The following is a 26,474-nucleotide window of genomic DNA, read 5'->3' as shown; positions in this document are numbered from 1 at the left end:
CAAGGGCCCCTAAGCATCCAAGTCTTGATTTCAGCTCAGGTCAAGAGATGGAACCCATGACAAGCTCCACGCCGGGTGCAGAGGCTGCTTAAGACGCTCTGTCCCTCCCCCTCTGCCCTTCTCCCAACCTACTCATGCGCTTTCTCTCAATGTCTCTTAAAAAAAAAAATCTCTCTCTCTATCTATCTATCCTTGGATAGATAATTGTCTAGACCAGAGGAAGAATGGAAGGTGGGACATGATGTCAACGTCACCAACATTTAAAAATAAAACCAAACAGAAATTGAAGAGTTGGTGCAGAAATGTAAGAGATTCAGTTGTAAACCAGATACGCATACGCCGACTGTCTGCCCTTGCTGCTCTGCTGGGAGGTGGCATCGTCTGGTGGCTGAAGGTCCGCATGAAATGTGAGACGTGCGTGACGTCACCGGCTTTGTCACTGACTTTCTACGTAGCAGAAGGATGTTCATTGACCTAAAACCTCAGTTCCTTGATTTGAGAAATGGGACCAGCAACTCCACCCCTCGGACCCTCCTGGTGATGAAGCAAAGAAGACCATTCAATCGGTAAAGGTCTCAAAGAGCCCAACATTATGAAAGAAATGTTCTGCTTAAGGATCCATACATCTTGGGGCGCCTGGGGCTCAGTCAGCATCTGCCCTTCAGGTCAGGTCATGATCCCAGGGGGTCCTGGGATTGAGCCCCGCTCAATCCCCCGCTCGGGGGAGCCTGCTTCTCCCTCTGCCTCTGCCCCTCCCCCTGCTTGTGCACTGTCTCTCTCTCTCTCTTTCATAAATAAGTAAAAATCTCCAAAGAATCCATATATTTTTTAATCACAGAAATAAGAAGTCCTGTCACTCCTTACAAACTTTTAAATCCACAGGCTGTTTCTTCGATTCCAGCCTATGACCCATTTCAGACTAAGAAAGAGAGCTTTCACAGCTATAGTATTATAACGCGTATCTGTCACATAGTAAGAGCTTTTATAAGTGTTTGTTATCTTTGAAGAAAATTTCCAGGCGAAGCGCCGTCTCGGTGAGTGTATAGTATTTTACCTTCGCAGGTCGGTGGAGCCGCCGTCCATTTCCCGGAAGCTGTGCACTCAACTTTACTGGATCCTTCCAGCTTCAAGCCCTTGTTACAGGAGAAACGGCAGGTGGAGCCAACCCCGAGTTCCTTCTGCGTGTCAGAACAAGCCAGGCTTCCCCGCTCTGGAGCAAATAATTCTGGGCACTTGATGGCTGGAGAGTCAAATAAATGACATCACAATCTTCAAGTTTATGCAGAAACCAGGTCCGCACCAAATTCATTCATTCATGCCTCTAAGAAATGTTTACTGAGCATCTACTAGGTCAGGTGTTTTGCTAGGCAGCCCGTATCCCACAATTAATAGGACAGATCGTTTAATGCAGTGGCGGGGAAGGGATGGCAGGCTCACAGTTGAAGGTGTGGGTAGAAGTTACAAAAATGAAGAAGTCAAGGGTTTAGGCAGTCACACGTAAGAACCCACAATTTCATCCTCTTCTGTATGCCCCTGTGCTTCCGAGACTCTGCCTCCCACGGCTCTCGCTGTCCTGTCTGGACGGGTGCGGCCCCCGATTCCACGTCTGCCTTTCCTCTTGCAGGAGGCTACTTCCTCACAGATATCCTGCCAACTCCTCAAACCCAACCTATCTAAAAAGGCAAGGACCATCTTCTGTTCTAAACTACTTCCTCCATTTGGATCCCCAGGCTCTTTTTTTAATACCACAGCTCCCTGGCACAGGAAAGCTGAAAAACCTCCTGGTCAAGCTAGATTGGTCCCTGGAAATTCCCTGAACTGACTTAGGTGTACTTGCCTCTGGTTCTTGGCTCATGCTGCTCTCAATTTCTTTCTCTTTTCACTGAAAAAAATCCTACCCCTTCCGTGGGAAACAACTGACTACAGCCTCTGTAGAGACTTTGCTGATCTCTGTAGCCTGGACTTCTCTTCTCAACACATCGGTTTTCTGCTTGGGCTTCCATGTTGTCATACCCCTGCTGCAGCTTCCCTCACCTGCTGGATGGAAAACTTGTAAAATCCAAGAGCCAGGGGTGCTGGGCTGGCGCAGCTGTGATCATGGTGCCATGAGTTCGAGCCCCACACTGGGTATAGGGATTACTTAAAAAAAGAAAAAATTAAAAAAAAAATCCCAAGAAACACAAAACTTTGTGTGTTTCACAGTTCGCACTGCCGGGTCTCAAGAGCTGGTACTTGGCAATCATTTGCTAAGTGGGTGAATAAACATATTTTTAGTTTAATCAGCCATTTACCTCAAAACCCTTTTAGAAATTACTGCAGTTATTTATTTCTGTAAGGATCATGTCTTTGCGTCCATTAAATTCTCTGACAAAAGACTATCATTTATCATGAAATAGTCGACAAACTCAGTGACTATTCTTTCTTTAAATCCAAGCTATTTGAACTCAATGCCTCGGTCAAGTCAGACTCATTTTGCTTAGCACTTTTACAAAACAAAACAAAACAAAACCTCTTGAAGTCTTACATGGTACCCCACAGAAAAATGATCTTTCTGGCCTTTACACAGCACTCCAAGTGTTTTTCAGTGACAGGTGATTTGCCAAGAGACTGTGGATCCTCCTGTCATGAACCCATTCAAACAGTAACATACTGAATTTCAGTTTAGAATGCTCAAATTTTGGTTAATTGGTAAATCCATGGGTGGCAGATCAATTTCACTTACCAAACATTTATTAAATATGTCTATTAGTGTAAATCATAGACATTAAATCACCTGTGAACAGTTTCACTGAAACAACTTTTTCGGAATCTCCCAGGATTTTTTAAGCCCAAGAAAGTGTATAATGTCAGCTGCAAGACAGCGGGGACCTTGTCAGCTCTTCTCAACCCTATATCCCAGGGGATAGGGCCTGGCACCTAGTAGGACTTCTAAAATGTTTGTCAAGTGAATGAGTAAGTTAGTGAGCACAGTGTAACTTGGATGCATGCTAGCGAGTGTGTTTACGTCCGAAAAGAAGCTGGAGGAGTTACTCTTTGAAAAACCGATGCGCGTGACCGTCAGTATACAACGAGACTTCCTACAGCATTAAATACACTGGGGCCATGGCTCTGAGCTCAATTTGTCAGTCTTGTTCTGCCACGATTGTAGCTACAGGTTTTTGCTTTTTGGGGAGTTGTTGTTGTTTTGTATATGAAAGTCTCTGAACCCTCTTAGGTAATAATTAACCTTGTCCAAATAAAGGCCTCTAAGTGACTTTAAGGGAGACTTCAAATCAAGTAAGGAAGATGTTTTCCTGCCTGAGAGGCAGCTTTGATGGGATACACAGAGGCCTAACCCCCGTCTAGTAAATGGTGGGCGCAGCAGACATGGCTGAATTACACGTGGGAAGTGGCCAAGGACACCGCTGGGGGAGGGGCCTAGGGCCGATAGCAGGAGTAATTAATTACAAGAATAGAGAACTGACAAGAATTGTTTTTGTCACATGCTTAGTGCTCTGTCTTCCTGGGCTTCTGAGCAGGGCTGTCACAACGACCTTCACGGATGTTTTCTGCAGCCCATGAAGCGGGTGTGTGCGATGGTATGTAAATCCATGAATTGTCGGTTCGCTGGCCCTCTGTCATTAACTGACAGCAGATTGGCTTATGTTATCTTCAATAGATTTAGTAAATTCTCCCCTATATTTTTGTATTATCTCTTTTTACTGGAGTTAGATACAATTTTGTCAAGAAACTCTTGGAAGGAAGATACAGTATAAATAATAAATCCCTAAACTCAGACTTTAGAGATAAAGACTGCTTCCCTCTGGGGAGTCGGAGAAACGTTGGAGGGTGGAGAGCCGGGCCAGGGTTCAGAGGGCAGCAGGGCGCTATGTTATAGGACTTGGATGAGCAGGGACCTGGCGGAAGCAGAGACGGGACTCGGAATGGTCACTAGGAGTTGGGTCCTGTGGCCAAACGTGGTCTCCAGAGGGTCAATGACAAAGTGATTAGTAAAGTGGTAAAATCAGTGAAGGTAGTGGCCCAGCAGTTGGGGACATAAAGGTCATAGCAACCGGAGATAAGCAATTCGGGAAAGGGCTTCAGGTCCTGGGGGAGGAAGGCAGTGAGGAGACTGGGATATACGGCAGCGCCCATGTCGCCAAGGGCCAAGGGACTGGTGTTCTGACGAAAAAGGAATTAAGTATCTGCGGAGCCACTGGAAAATGAGATCTCACATCGCACTCTGAAGTGGGAGACCGAGTGCGCCACTGGCCACCCCGTCCAGCTAACTCAGTGGCCCTCAAGCCCTGTTGATACAGAGCCTAGATTCCACAAAACTCTATGCAAAAATCAGGGTTCTGGGTCAATGCTGAAGGTTAAAACATTATAGATTCAAGCATGTAGGAAAAGAAGAGGAACGATTTGCCTAAATCCAGAGGATAAATTTGGAGGGCAAGGTGAAAAGACAGACCGAACAACCAGCGCTCAGGATCAGGCTCAGACAGTGTTGCTGGTTCTGAGCCCCACAGCAGGCTGAAGCTGCCGGCCATGGCAGGACCGGTTCCAGGCCCCGGGCAGGGCTGGTCTGCACCGTGGGTGGCAAACACCTCCTCTCCTGGAGAAGAGGGGGCTGGCGGGCACGAAGGGAAACAGGGGCTTTGGAGATTACAGCTGTAACCACCATATTGGTGGCATATGTGATCTAAAATTTTAGTGAGATCATTCTCAGGCATTTTTTATTCTTTAGCCTTAATGCAGAATGTGGGAAAACAGCTTATGATAAATGTCGGTGGAATGAATGACCGAGTGAATGAAAAATGAGTGGGGAAGCATGAGCCCTGAGTGTTATCCCCGGAGTGTTCTAGATTCCTCTGGTGCCCGCGGCGTAGCTCTCCCGGCAGATGGCAGCCTTCTATGTCCTCAACCTCAGACTTCTTGCCCAGAAGGCATCAGCGTGTCCACTCCTCTGCTCCCGGAATCTAGGAAACTGCCCCCCACGGGCTGTCATGGGACTTAGCGCAGGGCTGGGAAAGAGCAGGGCAGGTCTTTTGGTGCTAATCTAGCGCTCACGCCGCAAGAAGGAATAAACAATGTCTCAGCTTTTATCTCCTTCGTGCAACACTAACAGATTTCCACCAACACAGCGGCTGCTCTGATCACCAGGCATTGCCCCGTCTGAAGCTCACCGCAGCAGGTGGAGTGGCAGCCTGGCCGGCGGCCAACAGAGCGCACCGAGACGAGGTCTGGGGCCGCCGCTGGGGGGCGGTGTAGCGTCATGACCACCGCCCGGCCCGCCCGGCTGGAGTCCGGCCCCGCGCGTCCCTGCTCCATGGCCTTTGCCATCTAGGCCTCCTCTCGAGGCCTCCGTGTCCTCATCTTTAAAAGGGATCATGATGGCCACGTTCACGGCAGTGGCGCGGGTCAGGTGGGGTTCTGTCTGGCAGAGCTGGTCCTTGTCGCGTGGGCAGGAAACATGAGCTGTTGGTGCTGCTCTCGTCGTGACGGACCCCCTGAAGGGGACCCACGCCGGGACGCCCCTGGACAGTAAGGGTGAGCCCCGGACAGTGGCCTCGGGAGCCTCTATTCCAGAGCACCGCAGCCGTGCGGGGCCTGGGCTCCGTTAGCCAGAGGCTCAGGGAGACCAAGACAGACGGGATCGGCCCGTCTCGAAGGGACAGTTCGCTGTCCGCAGGGCTCGTGCTAGAGTAATTCAACAGTCACTGAAAGTCACTGAAAAGCGGCAGCTGGCGAGTGTTTGCACGTGGCACCTTCCTGGCCGCTGCAGGGGAGACGGAGCGGGAGGAGGCCTGCGTCCTGCCGAGGGCGACCTCTCAGTCCTCACGGAGGCCGAGCCCGCAGGGAAGGCCCGAGGGGCCTGCGAGGTCCTGGAGGGGCAGGGATGACATCGCATGCATCGCGGCGACGGCTCCGTGCGGGGCTGTGCAGGGCTCGGGAAGGCAGTGCGGGAAGCAACGAGCCGCAGGGGAAACACACCCCGTAAGGAAGTGAAAGTCGGGGCGCAGCGGCGCTTTATCTCTTACTCGGGGCGTGAATCGCAACAGGTCACTCAGCCCCCGAGCCTCTGCTTCCTCCGTTGGGAAACGGAGACGACACCGCCCTTCCCCACTATTCCAGAACAGGGAAGACAGGGAAACTCGCAGTGATACTAAAGCACTTTACCAGGCTGTGAAGCGTTTAAAGGTACAGGGAAATGCAGAGAGCAAGCCAGAGTGACCGTGCTCGGCGGACAGGGGGTTCCCTTTAGCTCGGGAACAGTTTTACACGAATCCCTGGTCATTCTGCCTTCTGGCCTCATATCTGAGAAGCCATACGAGAGGACAGAGCCGCAATCCTACCTTCACAAGTGGGTGCGGAGCCTGTCCAATGTCCAGATGGGGTGCAATCCAGTACTTGCGGTCCGGATAAAGAGAATCCTTCATCACAGGCGAATCGGCACGTGGCCCTGTAACTGGAATCCCCCAGAGGCTGGACGCAGGTCATTGTCCCGTTGCGAGGGCTTCGCAGAGCTGCACACGTACTGGCTACCACGGGCAGAGAGAGCAGAGCGGGGTCGTTAGGACACAGCAACCTGAAAGCAGCCTGTGCACGCGCCCTTCATCCACCCCAGCATTTGGCTGGAACGATCGTTTGAGCTTCATGCGGCTTCCTCACCACTTAGAGGTCAGGCCAGTGTAGAACAGCAGCAGCTAACGGCTGCTCCGCATCCTGAAACCCCCTCCATCACCTTCATCAAGAGCTTTAGAAGTCGTTTAAAAAGGGAGCTGGACGTTTGGAAAGATAGCTTTTCAAGTGTCCCTGGACAGGCATGGAAGTGGCTTTGACACCTTTAGAAACAGAACTATTGGCCTCGGGGTGACTGGGGGGCTCAGTGAGTTAAAGCCGCTGCCTTCAGCTCAGGTCATGATCTCAGGGTCCTGGGATCGAGTCCCGCATCGGGCTCTCTGCTCAGCAGGAAGCCTGCTTCCTTCTCTCTCTGCCTGCCTCTCTGCCTACTTGTGATCTCTGTCAGATAAATAAATAAAATCTTAAAAAAAAATAAAGAACTATTAACCTTGCCAGAACACAGTGACTAATGATAGGAAACAGGAAAACAAAGTAAAATACTTTCTCCTCCCACAAAAGCTCCTTTCCCCAGCCAATGGGTAGAAAGAATCTGGGTCCAAATCCTTGTTGTGTCCTTACAAGCACAGTGTCTCTAGACCTTTCTGAACTTCAGTTGCTTCATGTGTGAAATGGGAAAAATGATACTCCTCGCCTTGCAGGGATCCCCAGTAATATAGAATAATAAATTAAATCAGATGTAAAAAAATTAAATTTAAAAATATTTTAAAGATCATGGACACATGGTAAGCACGTAATGGAACTGGCCATCTGCAAATGCTCTTCCTACCAATGTCATTCTATATGGTAACCAGCCCCAGTGACTCTATTTGTCCACTTACAGAAAAGGTAAATTACACCTCGTGGTTCTTTACCACAGTTCATACACACAAAGTTGGAGATACTGGGGGACTTACTTGGGTTGGAGATCATGCTCTGAGCCATAGGGCAAATCACTTAAACCTCTCTGAGCCTCAGTATCTTCACTTCTAAAATGAGGAAAATGGCATTGCCTAGCTCCCAAAATTTTTACAAGGGTCAAAAGCAAAAAACCACTCTTATGTAAATGTTAATAGCTATTGAGATGTCCCTCTGCCAATTAATGAAACTGTAATGTCCAGATTCAACATGTTGACATTAAAAAATGAAGACGAAGAGAATGCCTGGTTTAGGGCTTTCTTCTTCACTGTTTGGTTTGACTGAGTAGCATATGCTTCGGACCAGAGTCAGTGACAGGAGGCCTGAACTCATGGCCACTTTCCAGCCACTGACTTGAACTGCTTGAAGTTCCCAAAGCATTTTTTATACCTTTCTCTTCCCTTTACCCCCTCCCCTCTCCAGCTACATCTCCCTCAACCTGATCAACTTCTCCAAAGACCTAGTCATTTTCTGCCACTTGAAACATCTTCCTGTCTTCAGTGTGCATGTGTGGGCGGTGGGAGAGAGGAGAGGAGACAAGTCAAGAAGGCTGTAACCTGCAAGGATCAACTGGGAGCGTCTTGGTGCCATGCAATCCATATCAAGCTCTTTATGGCCTTGCCTTCTGATAGCTGGGGCTCTGATAGCTGCGTGTCAGAAGGCAACAGGGCAAAGGGGACCTAGAAAAGGGAAATTGTCTGATAACACTGTCAGGAGTCTTACAACAGTGAGCGGGTTGCAAGCCTTCTGGTCCCTTCCTGCCCAGCCCACATTTGGGTATTTCACTTGAAGCTCACCCAACAACAACAGGAGAAAGTTCAGTCAGAGTCAACAAAGAACTCAAAGCAGGAGGGAACTAGAAGGTCACAGGAAGCCATGGTGAGTGTCAACCTCCCTGCAGTGAAACACCCACAGGCAGCACAGTATGGGGCAATGAACGGGAACTCTGATTACTGTGATAGAATTCTGGGGAAGGATCCCAGTCCCTGCGACAGCTCTCCTCAGGGACTCTGAGTTCTTCCCCAGAACTTCATGGATTTTGTAAAATACGCAGGCTCCAGTGTGGCCAGGATTAAAGCTGAGAAGGCAAGGTCAGAAGCCTCATTCTGGTCTTTCCAGACCCTACTTGGAAGCTACTCTCAACCCCAGCACCAGGGGCTTGCCATGCTCTGGTGCCTGGAAATGAAGGATGTCCAATTCCGTTGAGGTCATTCATTCATTCATTCAATCATTCATTTATTCACTGTTGACCTAACGTAACTGTGGGGTGCGTGTGTGTGTGTGTGTGTGTGTGTGTGTGTATGTGTGTGACCTGAATAGAAAGTGGTTTCCTCTTCATTAAAAACCTGCGTCTGCCTGCTTTCACTCAGATGTTAAAAGTCTGTACAAAGTGAAAGGCAAAGGCAAACAATTCAGGATTATCTAGTATTTTACGATTTGATTTTATTATTAAAATGATATATGCATCAAAAAACACTAATTGCATAGAGGGAGAAGTGAATGGGGAAATATTGGAAGATTTCATATAAGAAAGCTGACAATGCCTATTTCAGGCTGGGAGTATTTAAGAGGATTTTTTTGTTTCTTTATGTTCTAATTTTCCTGTAGTTTTACAAATAAGAATCTTGCTTTGTAAAAGTGATATTTTCATAAATATAACCAAAGAACTGGATACATCGAGTGGGCAAAAGGAAAGGGGGTGTATAAGAAGCATACATCTGTGCTTCAGTTCCCAAACGCAAAGGATTAGAACCCGTTCTATTTCATAAAATGTTGGCAGACTCTCTTTTCGGCCAAGTACCGCAAGCGTCCCTCCTGTTGCATCACGACACCCACAGGGCGCCCACCTTCCACTTTTCCACTCCATGGTTCCTGGGAGCAAAATGCCAGTCAGCCTTGGGGCAACCATCCCGAAGCTATTTTTTTCCCTTGTGGCCTTTCGAGGCATAGTTTTTAGCCAGGAGAACAGTGTACCTGGTTCATGATAGAAGCCTCCAGGTCCTAGTCAGGGGCTGATAGGGGCCCTTCCCTATCTCCTATTGCCAAACATCCTGCTATTCATGTTATCTGCCTGGCCCCTGAAGGCAACTGCGTTTGGAATCAATGGGTTACAGAATGAAAGTGTTTATTAATTTCCCAGTCCATTTCAAACTTCTGGCCCCTAGACAGTCACCACCACTAAAATATAGCCTTTCAAAATACAGCCCACAGTGGGTTTCTGAGAAGATGGGGAGAATTCACCTTACCGTGGCATTCTGGAGGAGGAGAGCTCCAGTTCCCAGAACCCAAGCACCGCAGCACGCTTGCTCCCACCAGGTGTGAGCCTTCACTGCATGTGAAGCGGCAGGTTGATTCGTACCTAAAGGCACCAAGCGGGTGGGAGCAGTTCACCAGCCCCTTGTTTGGAGCTGGAAGATCCTGGCACTGCAGAGCTGAGAGTAGGACACAGAGTAGGGAGTGAGGACAGAGTAATACACGAGTATGCATTAATTTTGACCGCTTAATCTTTTCTAGCGCCAAGAACGGGGGTTTCTGAGTGGGGATTGTTTAAACTGGAGGATAAGAAAAGCCTCCATCACAATGGCACATGGAGGAATTTATATGGAAAACTCTTTAAGTCGTTGTTAAGCATTTTGGCAATATGCATGAACAATTTTCAATAGATCGTATTTTTAGACCCAAGAATATATGCCAAGAATGTAACCAAGATGCATATCAAAAAATCAATTCAGAGATTTTTTTTTTTAATAAAGACGTTACTTGTCAGAGCAAAATACTGAAAATAAACGCAAATGCCATTGATCAGAGGCTGAAAATAAATTATGGTGAATCGATGAAAGGAGTACTAAAGTTCGCTAAAAATGATATATTTCACCTTGGAAAGATACGGGAGGTATCTCAATGTACAATGTTCAGTGAAAAGTGAATAAAAATTATATATATGCTATGATCTCAATCATGTAAAACAGACAGTCAGAGAGAACAGGTGCTGTAATATGCTAAGTCTTTTCTCATTGTAAAAATGTGAACCATAACCGTAACTACCTTATGGAGACTATAAAGTGCTCAATAAATATTATCGGTATCAATATGGCCGAGAGATGTTACCGGGGGCAGCACAGCTCGTGGTGATAGATGGCAATAACCCCACTGGAAGCATCTGCTGCAGACCCCAGCGTCTCTGCAGACAACACCTGGGAAGCCTGGCCGCAGAGTGTTGAGACCACATCTCAGGAAGCTAACGAGAGTAGCCAACTATCCTGGGGTGTGATAAGACATTAACATGCCTGGAGACAAGAATGGCCCCAGAGGGATTCTCTTAAGATCTCTCCCTCCCTTTTAAGCCCAGCAAAGCTCCCTTTTGTGTCTGTCGCTCAGACCGTACATTCACAACACATCCCATTGCCTTCGCCTTCATGGTGTATGGTCGTCTAGTCCCTCACTGCTTCATTTTTGGTTCATTTTTCCATTTTTTTAATCATGTTGGATACACATAGTATAAAATTTACCACTTAACTACTTTTAAGTGCACAGTTCACTGATACAAAGTACAGTCATCTCGTTGGGCAGCCATCACCACCAACCAGTGACAGAGCTCCTGTCGTCCTCGCGCACTGAACCTCCACACTCATTAAACAGGAACCCCTCATTCCCCTCCTCTCAGCCCCTGGAAACCACCATTCCACTTTCTGTCTATGATTTGAGCTACTCCAGGGGCCTCATATGAGGGCACTCATCCCTTATCCTCGTCTGTCTTTATGACTGGCTTCTTTCACTAAGCACAATGTCCCTGCGTTTCATCCATGGTAGAGCGTATGTCAGAATGTCCTTCCTTTTTAAGGCTAAATAACATTTCACTGTACATCTCAACCACAGCTGGCTTCTCCATTCATCCTTTCATGAAAACTTGGGTTGCTTCCACATTTTAGCTACTATGAATATGCTGCTATGGACGTGAGTGTACAAATGCTGCTACGGACGTGAGTGTACAAATGCTGCTACGGACGTGAGTGTACAAATGCTGTTATGGACGTGAGCGCACACATCTTCTCTGTTTGCAGCCCTGCTTCAAATTCCTGCCTCATTTTTCAATCAGGATATTCTTAGATCCGGGGGATTCACATACATTGCCCAAGGATCCCAGTAAATAGCAACACAAAATGCCAATGTTGCGTTTCTGGGACATGACTTCTGTGTGGGGTAGCCCTTGTAAAAATAATAATCCTCGTGACTTCCCTATGCCTCTGCTCTCCTGTAAGAGCAAAATGTGGAAAACATGAACTATGGAAGGAAGACTACTTTGTAAAATCAGATTGCAGACATAGGATGTTATTTTACATACATTTGTAAACTCATAGCAGTTTTAAGCTCTCTTTGCACACATTAATTCACAACCATGAATGAGGCACGTAGGGAAGGCAGAGAGTAATATTTTCCTTTTACAGCAAACACTGAACTTCAGAGAGACCAAAATCTTGTCGCCAGGAAATGATGGAACTAGACTAAATGCCTTGTGCATTCGTCTCCTACCGCCCCACACTGTTCCTTGTGCATCATTCCTTCCTCCCAACCTCTGTCTCCTTTCCGTCATGCCAAACTCTCCGTCCGTCAACGCTCGCCTTGAGCTCCAATATGCTGTAATGGACATGTGCTTTGCTCACCGTTTCCTCCCTAGAGCCGACACAAAGGGTCCGGCATAGTGGTTCTTGGTGAATGTCTGACGAATAAATGCCTTATTTCAAACGCAGGTGTGATGCCTAATAAACTGAGAGACACAGAAGGAATGTTCCAATGTCACAGTACCTTGACACACCGGGGCTGGCGCTGTCCACTGTCCCGACTCAGTACATCGGACTAGGTCAGCTCCTTCCAGCCTGAAACCCTCAGCACAACGGAAGCTACAGCTGGTGTTGTCCTGGAATGCTCCCGAGGATGGGGAGCAATCCATGCTGCCGTGAACAGGACTCTCCAGTGGCCCGCAGGCAATGGCTAAATGGAGAAAGTTGTCGTTGAAACCGGGTCGTGGAAGGGCTCAGTTCCTTCTCAGGAGGACCTCTCAAGAGATGCATCTTTCCTACCAAAATTACCTGCATGTTCTGAGCCCTGAATCCTCCCTTTTCCACAATGGAAACTGCCTAGAACACCTTCCTATGCCCTCTTTGCCTGGGTCACTCATCTGCCCTTTGATTTCAGCTTAGACTTCACTCTCCTTAGGAAACCTTCCCTGCCCACCCCAGCTCAGGAGTAACGACTCCTTTAGTGCGCTCCCCATGCCCCCTGCACCCGCAGACACTGTCCGAGCACTACCCCTTGGACCACAGGCTCCTTGAGCCTGGGCTCAGTCATTCCAAGCTGGATCCCGGGGCCTGGCAGTGACTGGCAGATCTTTAAATATTTACTGGTGGTATTTGTGGAATTGAATCTGGAAAGAGCTGACATGGAACAGGCTGACTTTTAAGGAAAAAGCTGGGATAATAGAGCCCACTGTTGATACACTATTACCCAGGCTTATAAAATGATCCTGAGGGGGTCATATCTCTGAAACACAGGATGTCATCTTGATCAGACTTGGAATGCCAAGTGAGTGCAGGCCAAGGAGAGTTCCTGGACGAAACTAATCCCTGAGAGACCCCAGTTCTGATGAAGTCGGATTTCTTCGTGCACTTCCTTGATAAAGCATTTTGACTCCAAGCTATTCCTGATTGGTTTTTTGTTTTGTTTTTTGTTTTCAGACAAAAGTTCTCATCAACCCTGGGCTTAGACCTCTGGTTTTTACAGCATCAGGGTCTCTACGAACCAAAGATCCTCTAGTGCTTCTTCTCTCTTCCTTTGCAGATGAGAAAAGTGAGGTTCGGAAACGTTAAGTTACTTCCAAGGTCTGCTATCTGGACAGTAGATGAGGCAGGCTTGTAATCAAGTCTCCTGGGCACTCGCTCATCCAATCTCCAATTTCCTGCTGCCCTATCCCTCTTCCTGCCTAACGAGCTGAGGGTATGAGGCAACTGCACAGGATTCGGCCTCGTGCTCTTGTGCAAGAGGGGAAGGTTGTGTCACGTCCTCGGCCAGGACAGCCTGCCTCCCTCCAGAATTGAAGTCACCTCCAAACACTTCAACAGGGAATCCCCCTCTTTGTCCTAATAGCCACGTTCTGACTTCCTCTCAAGCAGAGGACTTGTCCCACAGCTTGTATTGCCAGCGAGGCAGGAAGGGGAAAAAAGAGAAACCGAGGGACCGGTCTAATGCTAGCTACTTCACCGATGCTGTTTCACTGCGTACCTTTTACATCCTTCATGCGCACAAAGCACCCGGGAACTCTTAGCTCATTTCATGGGTGAAGAAACCCTGCCTCCCGGAGGCTGAAACACCTGTTGCGCTGTCAGAGCCTGGAGGAGGCTACGCTGAGGTGAAGAGCCCCTGATCTTGCCACTGTGCCATGCCCCCGCCCGGGTGGCAGGGGGCAACTGAAGGAAACGCCTACCTTCACAAGCCGGCGGGGGTGCGGTCCACTGGCCAGAGCCTGTGCAGCGGAGAGAGGCCCAGCCCCTCACCTGGTAGCCACGTTCGCATTCGAATTTGCAGCGGGAGCCATATGCAAACGCAGAGAGGGGGTGGACACAGTCCATGGATCCCTTGCCAGGGGCTTCCAGGGGTGGACACTGCACAACTGGAGAGAACCACCAAGGAGAGAAAGAGAGAGAGAGAGAGAGAGAGAGAGAGACACTAAGGAAGGAAAAACCAGGCCCACAGCCGGAAGACAATGATGAAACTACCTCAGGAAACCCAGGTGCAGCTAGGAATCTGTGAGGGTCAGAGAACCTCAGGATGTTTGTCCAGACTTGGGGACCAGTCCACAGGGTGACCTCAGTCTTAAAACACTAAAGAAGTCCTCCAAGCTCTTCTAACGTCCTCCGTTCCCTTTACCTCTAAGAACCTGTCCTGGTAGATCTTCTGCTTACACACGTAGAGGCTGTCGCCTCCCTCTTGTGTGAAATTTACGAGCGGGGCACATTCTTTTTTTTTTAATTTTTTTTAATTTTTTTTACGAGCGGGGCACATTCTAAAACTGATCGAGGCTGTGCGTTGGGAGAAGGGAGGACGTCTGAGCGGCGGCTGGAAGGAGGCTCAGGTTGTGGCAGTTCAGGCCAACGTCTCCGTAGCTGGCCACCGCCGTCTGTACCCACAGCAATGGGGCACGGTGGACATGGCTCAAACCCAATCCCCAGAAACTCACCTTCACACACTGGGGCTGCAGCTGTCCACACCCCTGAGGCCGCGCACTGCACCACCTCCGACCCAGCTAACGCAAATCCCTCTTCACAGCTAAAGCGGCAGCTGGTCCCGTCCAGGAAGGCCTCGGCCGAGTGCGGACAGGTCATGCTTCCTCGCTCAGGAGTCTTCAGGGGCGGACACTGGGCAGCTACGAACAACCCCAGAACAATGGTGTGAGCCCTTGGGTTATGCCCAGTGCTAGGGAAGGCTCGGGATGCTACAGCAGCTACCGAAACCTTCCCTCAGTGACGGGCGAGGCGACAGACCTGGTTGGTTCAAAGGTACTTTCAGGGGCGCCTGGGGGGCTCAGTGGGTTAAAGCCTCTGCCTTCAGCTCAGGTCATGGTCCCAGGACCCTGGGATCAAGCCTCACATCGGGCTCTCTGCTCAGCGGGGAGCCTGCTTTCCCCTCTCTCTCTGCCTGCCTCTCTGCCTACTTGTGATCTCTGTCTGTCAAACAAATAAATAAAGTCTTAAAAAAAAACCCAAAAAAAACAAAAAAGATACTTTCGGCAACAGTTTTGAAAGACCCAAACATCCTCATGGTTCATTTACTTTTTAAAGAAGCAAGGTAAAATTACCAAATTAATAATACTCAGCCCTAAGGCCTCATTACTATACTCTATTTGCTCTGCAACTGACAAAGACAGAGCCTGTCTCTCTCTGTGATGCTTTTGCCTGAGAATCAAGAATTATGCTGATTACCTCACTCTACAGATACAAAACATCACGAAAATCAAAATTAGTGTTACTCTCATTGATGGGCAATAGCAAAAATCAGAATTCCCCATCTAACGTGGATCCTCATGATTTCTCATGTTTTTTAATGGAGAAAGCTTGTTTTCTTCCTCTGAAATTCTAGTGGTCAGTGAGGATGGAAAGAATAGGGCCCACATACCGACACACTGCGGTGGCTCACTCGTCCAGGCCCCAGAAGCCAAGCATTCCAGCTTGCTGGGCCCACTGAGTTCGTACCCTTCCGCACACTGGAACCTGCACTCTGAAGTGAAGGAGAAGTTTCCCAGAGGATGGCTGCAGTTCATGAGCGCTTGCCGAGGGAGATCGAAATCCCCGCACTCTCTGACTGTGGGGACAAAATATTGATTTTCTTTTTCACTGCAGGTTTAAAGACAATGTCAGGTTTGCTAGACGTTGGAAGCTGTTTGTATAACCCTCCGAACCCCGTCTCTCTGGGCTTCTAACCCAACCTGGTCATCTTTACTTGGTGCTTTGGTATTGGCTGCATCTTGGGAAATAATCAGTCTTTCACCAGTTTTTATCAAATGAGCAATATCAGCCTTTGCTTTGCTTCCTTTATGTTTCTCTTTTACCCTTTAGGATTTTATGAGCCAATGTTCCAAGAAGGAAATGTTTTACCCAGAGTGTGTGTCTTGGGACAGTTGGAGTGGGGCAGACTCACAGACCATGGAGGGGGCCAGGGCTAGCTAGCCTTTACTCACTGGTGAGTCTCCAACATGATTCTTTCCCTGGAACCACCTCCAGGACAAGACCAACGACCACAATAATATCAACAAACGAGTGGCCTCACCATATTCACATTCTGGCCCGTAGAATCCAGGGAAGCAGGAGCAGGTGTAGTTCCCGATGGTCTCAATGCACTCTCCTTGCTTGCTGCACGACATGTCCTGGCAGGAGGCTGCATGGATTCAGAAGGACCAGAATCATGGGCATTCCCAGGAGGCGTGAAGAAAAGCTGGATTCTTCCCTAGGCCACAGACTCAGCTCCTCTCGGGTAAGACTGAGCCGGCCAAACAACAGAAAATGACCGTGTCCTCTAGTGGGCTAGCCTGGCCCCTGTGAAGGACGTTGCAGGAGCCCACCAGAGCATTGCCTGGCTTCCATTTTAGGCTGAGCTGAGTGTTTCCTAAGGAGGGATGGCTATGTGAGGCAGAGAGACAAAGAGCCACTGATAGATGTGTAGACAGAGACACTCCTCTATGTGGTATGAAATAGGTTGTGGCTTTTAACCAAGAATATTCTTAGAGTTGCATTACAGAAGCCCCTGTGACAGATAGCGGAGAGTAAAGGTTAGGAAGCAGATGCGGGCAGCCACACACACGTGATCAGAATCCTGGCTCTGCTGCCTACTATTAAGGGACTCAAACAAGTTACTTCTCTGAGGCCAACCTGCCCAAGATCAGGGCCAAAGCCCTTCCAGCCTTTTGTTCCTTTCAAATCTGCAGGTAGCACCACATGGCAGAGGAACAGAGGAACAAATGAGACACGAGACCTCTTGTGGCACAGGACAGTCTCATGAAGAGGTGTTTCCCAGGTCCCAGGATGCCAGGCTTAGGTGTGGAGAGCATGACTTGGCCAGCCAGGCGCGTCTCAGTAAGTCTGAGCAGAGAGGGGCTGGGGTTTCTTTCCCGCAAGGGGCTCTTGAGGGTGGACGTATGCACTATGCACTAGGCTCCCGATGGAGGGTTGGCATTGGAATGAGTACTCTGAAAGCACGGAGAATGTCTTTACTGATGAGGTCACAGGTGGGGGCAAGGTCTGAGGCTAGACTATTTTCTGGTGGTGTTTCTTCTGCACTGAGCTGGGGCCACCTGTGGTCCACTTTGGGGTCTATTACAAGAGAAAATTCATATGTCACATAGAGGGTTATACTAGATGACCTCTACATTCCCTCACAACTCTGAGATGCGAAAATTCTAGAAGTCATGCAGATTCCACAGGAGGACGTCCCCGAGGCAGCCGGCAAGTGTGGTGAAGCTGCGCGGGGGCACTAGAAAGGGTTCCAAGGAACGGGCAGATGCAGGGGAAGCAGCAGCCGCTAGATACTGGACAGATGTTTGGTCCACATCTTCCCTCCTATCGCCTCGACCTGGCCAGTCTTCCGGCAGCAGTACCTGTCTGCCCCGGGCTCTTAGAGCATGCACATTCTGTTTGGACTGTAGCTTCCTCAGGATCTCAGAATGTTATACATGAGAGAACAGTCCCAGGTCTGTCCTCCACTCGGCTTCAGGGAATCAGGCAGGTTAGTAATTGTCTATGTCCTTGAATCCCCAGGAAAGGACATAATGATGATTCACTGAAAGAATCTTTTTTTTCCCCTCCTGCGAAGCTGTTCTGAGATGTAACAAATCCTGGCATTTAGAGAAGTGGTCCAACTTAATTTCTTGTTGCAAACGACATGTCTGTTTCTCATCTGTTTCCTACGAGAGCGGATGGTTCCCTACACCCTTTCCATCCTGGTGGCAAAAACATGCCACTCAGGATAGTGGCTGCCTAGAGTGCTGTGTTGGCGGAGACAGAAACTGACTGTGCCCCGAAATTGCAACAATGAGCCATGTCCCCCGTCCTGCAGGTTCGAGGGAGGTTCAAAGCCCGTAGCTTTGAATCGCTTTTCTTCCTTGTGACTGTTTTGCGGTTTACGGGGGAAGGCGATCTTGGAGTGACGGATGTTGAGGGTTGGGCAGGGAGGGGAAGCGGTGGCGAACTGGAAACATCTGCTGGCAACAAGGTAACCTTGCAGGACCGCTCCGGGCAGGCCCGACCCGGGAGTGTAGGGAGCTGACCCGGAGGCAGCAGGATGCACTGAGATTCTGGTCACGTTGGTCGCGACCGACAAGGAGCAGGTCGCGACTGTTTCAATTCATGAATTTGTTAGTGTGTCTGTGAATTATGTATAAAATGAGAGCGGCCTGCGTGACAGTGCACTTACGATATGTTTTCCCTCGGACAGGAGGCTGACAGGAGAGAGAAGTAGAGGAGGACGGAGGGCGAGTTCCGGAATTTATCTACTTCCGACTTTGTCTTGGTCGTCGGATCAGCCGACACTCAACACACAGCGGTTCCTGACGTCGCGTTCGACGGCTCGGTCGCTGCAGTAGCGCCCCGCGCTCGTCCCCACACGCGCCCCATCCGCAGCCCTCAGTCTGGCTCCCGGGGCCCAGAATCCCTCGCGCTTTGCCTCCCTCTGCGATTTCTTCCCGTCCGGGCTTCCCTGCCTCCCCGGGGTCCTCCGCGCCATCGCTTCCGTTCCCCGCAGCAGCGCAACCCCGGGGTGACGGTCTTGCTCCGCGGGGCTGATGTCACTCAGCCGAGCCCTCAGCCCGCCCGTGTGGATTTTAGAACGGCCGCGGCCGAGTGCGGCTGTGTTGCGCGCAGCAGCGGAGTGCTCGCGGCGGTGCTGCCCAGGGCCGTCGTCTCTGCGCAGCCACAGCGTTTGTGAGGCGCGTGAGGCAGCAGCGCTCGTCTGTCGGGACGACGCGCGAGCGCGGGACTGGGAAGGCCGAGGCGCGTGCGCGTCCGCTCACCCGGAAGCAAACCCCCTCCGGGTCACCCCTGCCAGGGCGGCACCGCCCCTCCCCCAGCGTCCAGCACGCCCGCGCGCGGCTGCTGAAGGGAAGCTGTGACACGCTGTGGTTCTGGGTCACCGCCTCGTGTCGTCTCGCGAGACGGGGAGGGCGAGGACAGGGGCATTTGTGGCTAAACGACACCCACGTTGGATCAAGAGTTTGAAACCTGCTCCGCCGCCGAGTGGCTCGGAACCCCGCGCGCGCTCCTCACTCGCCCGAGCCGTTGTCTCGGCAGCGACACGAGGGAGCCAGAGGGTGCGGCTGACGAGGTTCCCGGGACCGCACGAGGCGCCGGCTGAGCCCCGAACGCACGGCAGGGCCCGCGCCGCACTGACGGCCGGCGGGAGAGCAGCCGCGTCCGCTAGGGCAGCTCTGGACGTCGGTGTGGGAGACGAACCGTCCCGAGCACCGGCTGCCGAATGCGGCCGCGGTCGAGGGATCGTAAAACCCGGTTTCTCTCCTCCGGGTCTTCCGCTCCTCGGGCCGCGCGGTGCCGGGGCCTCGGCGACTCGCCCTCTGCGCTCGCGGCCCCGACTGACCCCGCGTCGCCCACGCGGCGGAGGCCTCTTACCTGTGTAGCACAGCGCGCGCTTCCGCTTCCCGCACGGCTCGTCGTTCCACCGGCCCGGGGCCGCGGCGCTCTTGATGTACATCTCCACGCAGTCCTGGTTGTTCTTCTTGTTGTTGGGCTCGTGCTCAGCCCAGTTCTCGGCCTCGGCGGTGAGCGGCCGGTTGGTTCCCACCCACGTCCATGTGTCCTCGATCTTCCGGATCCCGATCCAGTAGTACGAGCTGTAGTAGGGTATGGCGTCGTTGAGGTAAGCGATTTCCTCTCTGTTCTGGATGGCCACCAGGTCGGTGTAGTGCCTCTGGCAGAACAGCCGGGAGTGGTTCCAGGAATAGGCTTTCGTGCTGTGGTGGTAGGTCCACGCCGCCACTTCCTTCCGCTTCGCCGGCTCTGGTGAAGAGAGGGGCTGGCGGTGAGCTCCTTACCCGCCGCTCTGCCGCGCAGACGCGTCCGGGGCCGCACGCTTCCGCCGGCGAGACCCGCAGCGGGACTCTCCGGGTCTAACCTGGCGGATCTCGGGAAGAACAGGAGTTCCCACATTTCGTCTAAACATATACCCAAGTCAGAATAGGAAATTGTCTTCTGGGGAGCCTTGGGATTAGAAATTTGTAATCAACGACAGCGGACTTGGGCCCTCGTACCGTCTCCTTCTGCAAGTGGGACAGACATACTAAGTAATTTGCCCAATGGAAGGGACGCGCAAACGTCTCGGGGGCTGCTTTTGCTCTACGGGTTCTACCTCTTCACCTGGAAAACACGACGTTGCAGGACCCGGAGCCCACCTGCTGGCCCCGCCTCATCGCCCACCATACTCACCTTCTCGGCAAAACACACTCCCACTCTGTGCCTTTGCAGCGCTCTCCCTGCTATTCCGGCTGCCCTCCCCACGTGCGCCCTGCAGAATCGGCCTCCCCAGGCTTTCCGGGACTCGCCCAGGTAGGCTCGCTGCCCCTTCCTCCAGGCTCCTGCCGCACCCCACCTCTGCCTCCACCGCCCTTATCACTGGGTGTGGCAATGTCTCTTCCTGTGACCGCAAGATTAGGAATCCTGAGAGTGCTCTCTTTTCATCTCGGGGTCCCTCACAGCAGGCACAGAGCGTGGCCCTTCCCGGGTGTCCCAGAAATACTTGCTGAGTGAAACACAACGTGTTTGTGGCCCAGGCAGGTCACAAATCAAGTCTCCTGATCTGCACTCACACTCATTCCGGCGCTCTTGACTGTTTCTCTCTGATAAATTACTCTGTGTCCTCCATTTCCGCTCACTCACGTGGTAAAACAAGCCTTTTGAAGACATGTTTGTGATAGTAAATGAAATAAGGGCTCTGCCCTTCACAAGTGTAAAGGGCACTCTGAGGGAAGATAATGTTTTTGTAGCCAGTGGGAACTCACCCGGGGCCAGAAGAGGCCAGATCCCATGTGAAGAAGTGTACAGGGCAGGCAATCAGGCTGGGAAGTGGCCGTCTTTCCTGTTTACAGAGGCTCGTTCCTACTCAACCCTGTCCTCTGCTGCTGGCATGACCGTCATTTATGCTGGTCTCTCCCTCACTGACTCCTCTATTGCATGGCTTTGCCCTAAAACTTTATTCTGGTGTCAACCACGGCTGCAATATTGACCTCCATGGAGTTTACGCAGTTTTACCTCAATCAGCCCCTTCTTCCATAATAACATATTCAAAACTATGTTTTATAGTTGCAGTGGTATAAGTAAATACATCTATGAGTATTGTATACTAAGACATTTTTGTGAGTCCCTAACGGTGCTGTGGACCAGTGCCTACTGGGCCTAATGGATAATTGGTCCTGGAGATGTCCATTTCAGTTTTAACAGAGTTTTCCCCAGCAGTGTGATGGTGTTGGGCGCATTTGTTCCCCAGGCATTTGGGTGAGAAGAGTATTCCCACGCCTCACAACAACTGGCTACCATCCTTAACTTCTCCTACTTGGAGAAGATCCCCTCCTTACTCAGGGCCAGATAAAGGGTTAACATAAAGTTTACCAAAGATCAGGGCACTGAACCAAAGGAGCTGGGCCGCTCTGAGGACCACTCTGTGAAATCTCCGGTTCCAGATGGCTTTTAGGCAGCTGGCCTGAAACAAGAAAAAAAAACTTCTTTTTAGCGTCGATGTGAAATCAATGAAGCCAAAAAAAATTCTTGTCCATAAGCAGTATATTGAGTTATAATCCTCCCTGTTTCCAGTGAGGGTGGAGGTTCAAGCCCTCTGCCTCCTTCTTGTTTCCCACTGCTCTGCTTCCGAGTTGTACCCTGCACCATAGCCGAGGACTGAACTTGTTTCTTCTTTCATTCAGGATATTTGTCAAGTAACTACTCTGTGCAACTAATATTTTTTGTTTATGGAAAATTCTGTAATATGCACATAAGAAAAAGATTGTCATTGTTATTATGCAATAATCTCCCTTGAAGAACTAGTATGCCACACCCCGAAGTACTAGGAAGTTGCACACAGACTCCCTGACTGACCTGTGCTTTGATGCCTGGGGCAGCGGTGAATTATCCTGTGCTACACCATCTACTCTGTGTTATTGATCTATGTTTTATCTTCTTGCTTGTCAGTTTCAGCCTATGTCCACAGTATTATTCAATATGTAATATATATGCATAACTCATATATATTTTATACACATAATAAACTACTCCCTTTGGATCAATAGCAAGTGTTATTTCTAATGAGTTCCCTTCTGTTGGGATTTCATCAGATCTGTTAACATTTTCAAAATGTTTTTAGGCAAGGGAAGGAGCAAGATGGGGGAGGAGCAAGATGGCGGAGGAGCTGGAGACCTACATTTCATCTGGTCCCAGGAGTTCCGCAAGACAGTTACCAAACCATCCTGAACACCTACGAACTCAACGGGAGATTGATGAGAAGAAGAGCAGCAATTCCATGAACAGAAAAGCAACCACTTTCTGGAAGGTCGGACGTGCGTTGAAGTGAACCCGAGGAGATATATGGGAAGACAGACCACGGGGGGAGGGGCCTCCATCAGCCACTGACCGGCAGGTGAGAGAGCAGCAGGACCTAATACTGGAATGTTTAGAATCTGCTCCACGGAGGGACATTGCTCTAGAGGCTAAGCGGGGGATGGAACCCTCGCGGGGACAGTGTGGTCTCAGGTCCCTCAGGGTCACCGGAAGACCCAGTGTGTCTGAGTGCGGCAGAGCTCCCGGGTATCAGAGCGGGGAAGCCGGGGGCAGAGATGGAGACGAGGAGGGAGCTCTCAGCTCGGGGTTGCCATAAACCCTGACCTGAGGCACAGTCGGGCCACTGGTCTTCGAGCAGAGACCTCACAAATGGTAGATCCCCCAAAACGGTAGATCTCTGGGAGAAGTGGTGGGGGAGCGCGGCCGGAATCCACTGGGTTTGGAGACTCCACACGGGGCCGCGCGACAGAGACAGAAACAGTCACAGGCTAGGGGGAGCTCGGAGCACGGCCAGAGGCCAGGGAGATGGGAGCGACTGACGGTTTTTCTCTGAGGGCGCACTGATGAGTGAGGCCCGAGCTCTCGGCTCCTCCGGCTGGAGACTGGGTGGCCGCCATCTTCATTCCCGTCCTCCAAAGCGGTACGGAAAGCGCTCAGGGAACAAAAGCTCCGAGCACAAACCCTAGCAGATTGCTTAGCCCCGCCCCTGGCAGGGGCGGTGCTGTTCTGCCTCGGGCAAAGACATTTGAGAATCACCACAACATGAAACGTGTATGTATTTCTTTCCTTAAAATTTTGGGATATATACAGCTTCTTAGAGACCAAAATCTAGTGTATGGCTTTGTTCTATCTCCCGCCTGATCACATTCTCTCCTTTTTTTTTTTTTAATATATATATTTTTTCTTTCTTTTTTCAACCAACTTCTTATCTTATCAATTCTTTTTAAAAAATCTATTTAAATTTTCACCTTTGTAGTCATATTCTATCCATTCTATCCCTTCGTCATGCTTACCTTTATTTTTGTATATACATAAGTTCTAAGTTCTTTAAAATTTGGGGAGGCAGTTTCTTCTAACAGATGAAAATATACCCACAATCAACTGTGTGGCTCTGTTCTATTCACCAGCCTGAGATAGACACACACACACACACACACACACACACACACACACATATAGTTTTTTTCTCTTTCTTTTCACCCCAGTTTTGGGTCTTTTTTGATTTGTTTAGTATATATTTTTCTGGGGTTGATCTTACCCTTTTAACATTTTGTTCTCTCATTCATCTATTCTTCTCTGGAGAAAATGACAAAGTGGAAAAATTCACCTCAAAAAAAAAAAGAACAAGAGGCAGTACCTAATGCTTGAGACCTAATCAATATGGACAAAGAGAATCCCCCTCAAAATCAATAGGTCAACACCCTGTCATCTAATAGTAAAACTTACAAGTCTCAGAGACAGAATGAAAATCCTAAAAGCAGCTCAGAACTATAGGTCTGTAGTATACAATGGTGAAAATATTAGACTGACAGCAGACCTATCCACAGAGACCTGGCAGGCCAGAAAGAACTGGCATGATATACTCAGAGCACTAAATGGGAAAAACATGCAGCCAAGAATACTACATCCAGCTAGGCTATCACTGAAAATAGGAGGAGAGATAAAAAGCTTCCAGGGCAAACAAAAAGAATTTGCAAACACCAAACCAGCCCTATAGGAAATACTGAAAGGGGTCCTCTAAGCAAAGAGGGAGCCTAAAAGTAGTAGATCAGAAAGGAATAGAGACAATATACAGTAACAGTCATCTTACAGGTAATACAATGGCACTAGATTCATATCTTTCAATAGTTACCCTGAATGTAAATGGGCTAAATGCCCCAATCAAAAGACACAGGGTATCAGAATAGATTAAAAAAAAAACCAAAACCCATTGATATGCTGTCTGCAAGAAACTCATTTTAGACCCAAAGACACCTCCAGATTTAAAGTGAGGGGGTGGAAAACAATTTACCATGCTAATGGACATCAAAAGAAAGCTGGGGTGGCAATCTTTAAATCAGATAAATTCAATTTTAAGTCAAGACTATAAGAAGAGATGAGGAAGGACACTATGTCATACTTAAAGGGTCTGCCCAACAAGAAGATCTAACAATTTTAAATATCTATGTCCCTAACATGGGAGCAGCCAATTATATAAACCAATTAATAACAAAATCAAAGAAACACATCGACAATAACACAATAATAGTAGGGGACTTTAACACTCTCCTCACTGAAATGGACAGATCATCCAAGCAAAAGATCAACAAGGAAATAAAGGCCTTAAATGACACACTGACCCAGATGGACATCACAGATCCGTTCAGAACATTCCATCCCAAAGCAACAGAATACACATTCTTCCCTCGTGCACATGGAACATGCTCCAAATAGATCACATCCTGGGTCACAAATCAGGTCTCAACTGGTATCAAAATGAATTATTGGGACTTCAAGATAAAAAGCTTTTGCACAGCAAAGGAAACAGTCAACAAAACCAAAAGACAACCGACAGAATGAGAGAAGATATGTGCAAATGACATATCAGATAAAGGGCTAGTATCCAAAATCTATAAAGAACTTATCAAACTCAACACCCAAATGACAAATAATCCAGTCAAGAAAAGAGCAGAGGACATGAACAGACATTTCTGCAAAGAAGACATCCAGATAGCCAACAGACACATGAAAAAATGCTCCACATCACTCGGCATCAGGGAAAGAAAAATCAAAACCACAGTGAGATACCACCTCACACCAGTCAGAATGGCTAAAATTAGCAAGTCAGGAAACAACAGGTGTTGGTGAGGATGCAGAGAAAGGGGAACCCTCCTACACTGTTGGTGAGCATGCAAGCTGGTGCAGCCACTCTGGAAAATAGCATGGAGGTTTCTCAAAAAGTTGAAAATAGAGCTACCCTACGACCCAGCAATTGCACTACTGGGTATTTACCCTAAAGATACAAATGTAGTGATCTGAAGGAGCACATGCACCCAAATGTTTATAGCAGCAATGTCCACAATAGCCAATGTATGGAAAGAATCTAGAAGTCCATCAATAGATGAATGGATAAAGAAGTTGTGGTATATATACACAATGGAATACTATGCAGCCATCAAAAGAAATGAAATCTTGCCTTTTGCAACTACGTGGATGGAACTAGAGGGTATTTTGCTGAGTGAAATAAGTCAGTCAGAGAAAACCGATTATATGATCTCACTGATAAGAGTAATTTGAGAAACCATAAGAGACTCTTAATGTCACAAAACAAACTGAGTGGGGCCAGAGGAAGTGGGGTAGGGATAGGGCAGCTGGGTGATGGACATTGGGGAGGGTATGTTCTATGGTGAGTGCTGTGAAGTGTGTAAACCTGGCGATAAACAGACCTGTGCCCCTGGGTCTAATAATACATTATACGTTTAAGAAAATTAAAAAATTTAAAAAAAGAGTAATTTGAGAAACAAGACAGAGAATCATAGGGGAAAGGAGGAAAAAATGAAACAAGATGAAACTAGAGAGGGAGACAATCCATATGAGACTCTCAATTTCAGGAAACGAACTGAGGGATGCTGGAGGGGAGTGCGGTGGGAGGGATAGAGTAACTGGGGGATGGACACTGGGGAGGGTCTGTGCTATGGTGAGTGCTGTGAATTGTGTAAGACTGACGAATCACAGACTTGTACCCCTGAAATAAAAGCTACACTATATGTTAATTGGAAAAAAATTAAATGAGATAATGGAAAAGAAAAGTAAGACATAGTGATCAAGTAAAGACTTTAAGCTTAAAATCGTATTTTATTAGGTTAAAATTCTGCAAAG

General features: G+C 49.0%; 1 protein-coding gene across 3 annotated transcripts in view; it reads right to left on the bottom strand.

Moving 5' to 3' along the window:
- The window catches only part of LOC123927654 (selectin P), a 44,520-nt gene that overhangs the window by 10,018 nt on the left and 8,028 nt on the right, over positions 1-26,474 (bottom strand). For all 3 annotated transcript variants that reach the window (XM_045982337.1, XM_045982336.1, XM_045982338.1), the window contains exons 2-11: positions 21,675-21,765; positions 19,683-20,069; positions 16,336-16,443; positions 15,685-15,870; positions 14,750-14,935; positions 13,997-14,182; positions 12,322-12,507; positions 9,765-9,950; positions 6,336-6,521; positions 1,055-1,240 (exon numbers count right to left, since the gene is read on the bottom strand). In XM_045982337.1, coding sequence (XP_045838293.1) covers positions 1,055-1,240; positions 6,336-6,521; positions 9,765-9,950; positions 12,322-12,507; positions 13,997-14,182; positions 14,750-14,935; positions 15,685-15,870; positions 16,336-16,443; positions 19,683-20,069; positions 21,675-21,765 — 1,888 coding nt within the window. The remainder of the gene's footprint in view (positions 1-1,054; positions 1,241-6,335; positions 6,522-9,764; positions 9,951-12,321; positions 12,508-13,996; positions 14,183-14,749; positions 14,936-15,684; positions 15,871-16,335; positions 16,444-19,682; positions 20,070-21,674; positions 21,766-26,474) is intronic.

Source organism: Meles meles, chromosome 17, assembly GCF_922984935.1.
Source record: "Meles meles chromosome 17, mMelMel3.1 paternal haplotype, whole genome shotgun sequence".
Classification (NCBI taxonomy): domain Eukaryota; kingdom Metazoa; phylum Chordata; class Mammalia; order Carnivora; family Mustelidae; genus Meles; species Meles meles.
Note: the sequence above shows the minus strand (reverse complement) of the source record. Positions and strands in the feature narration are given on the sequence as shown.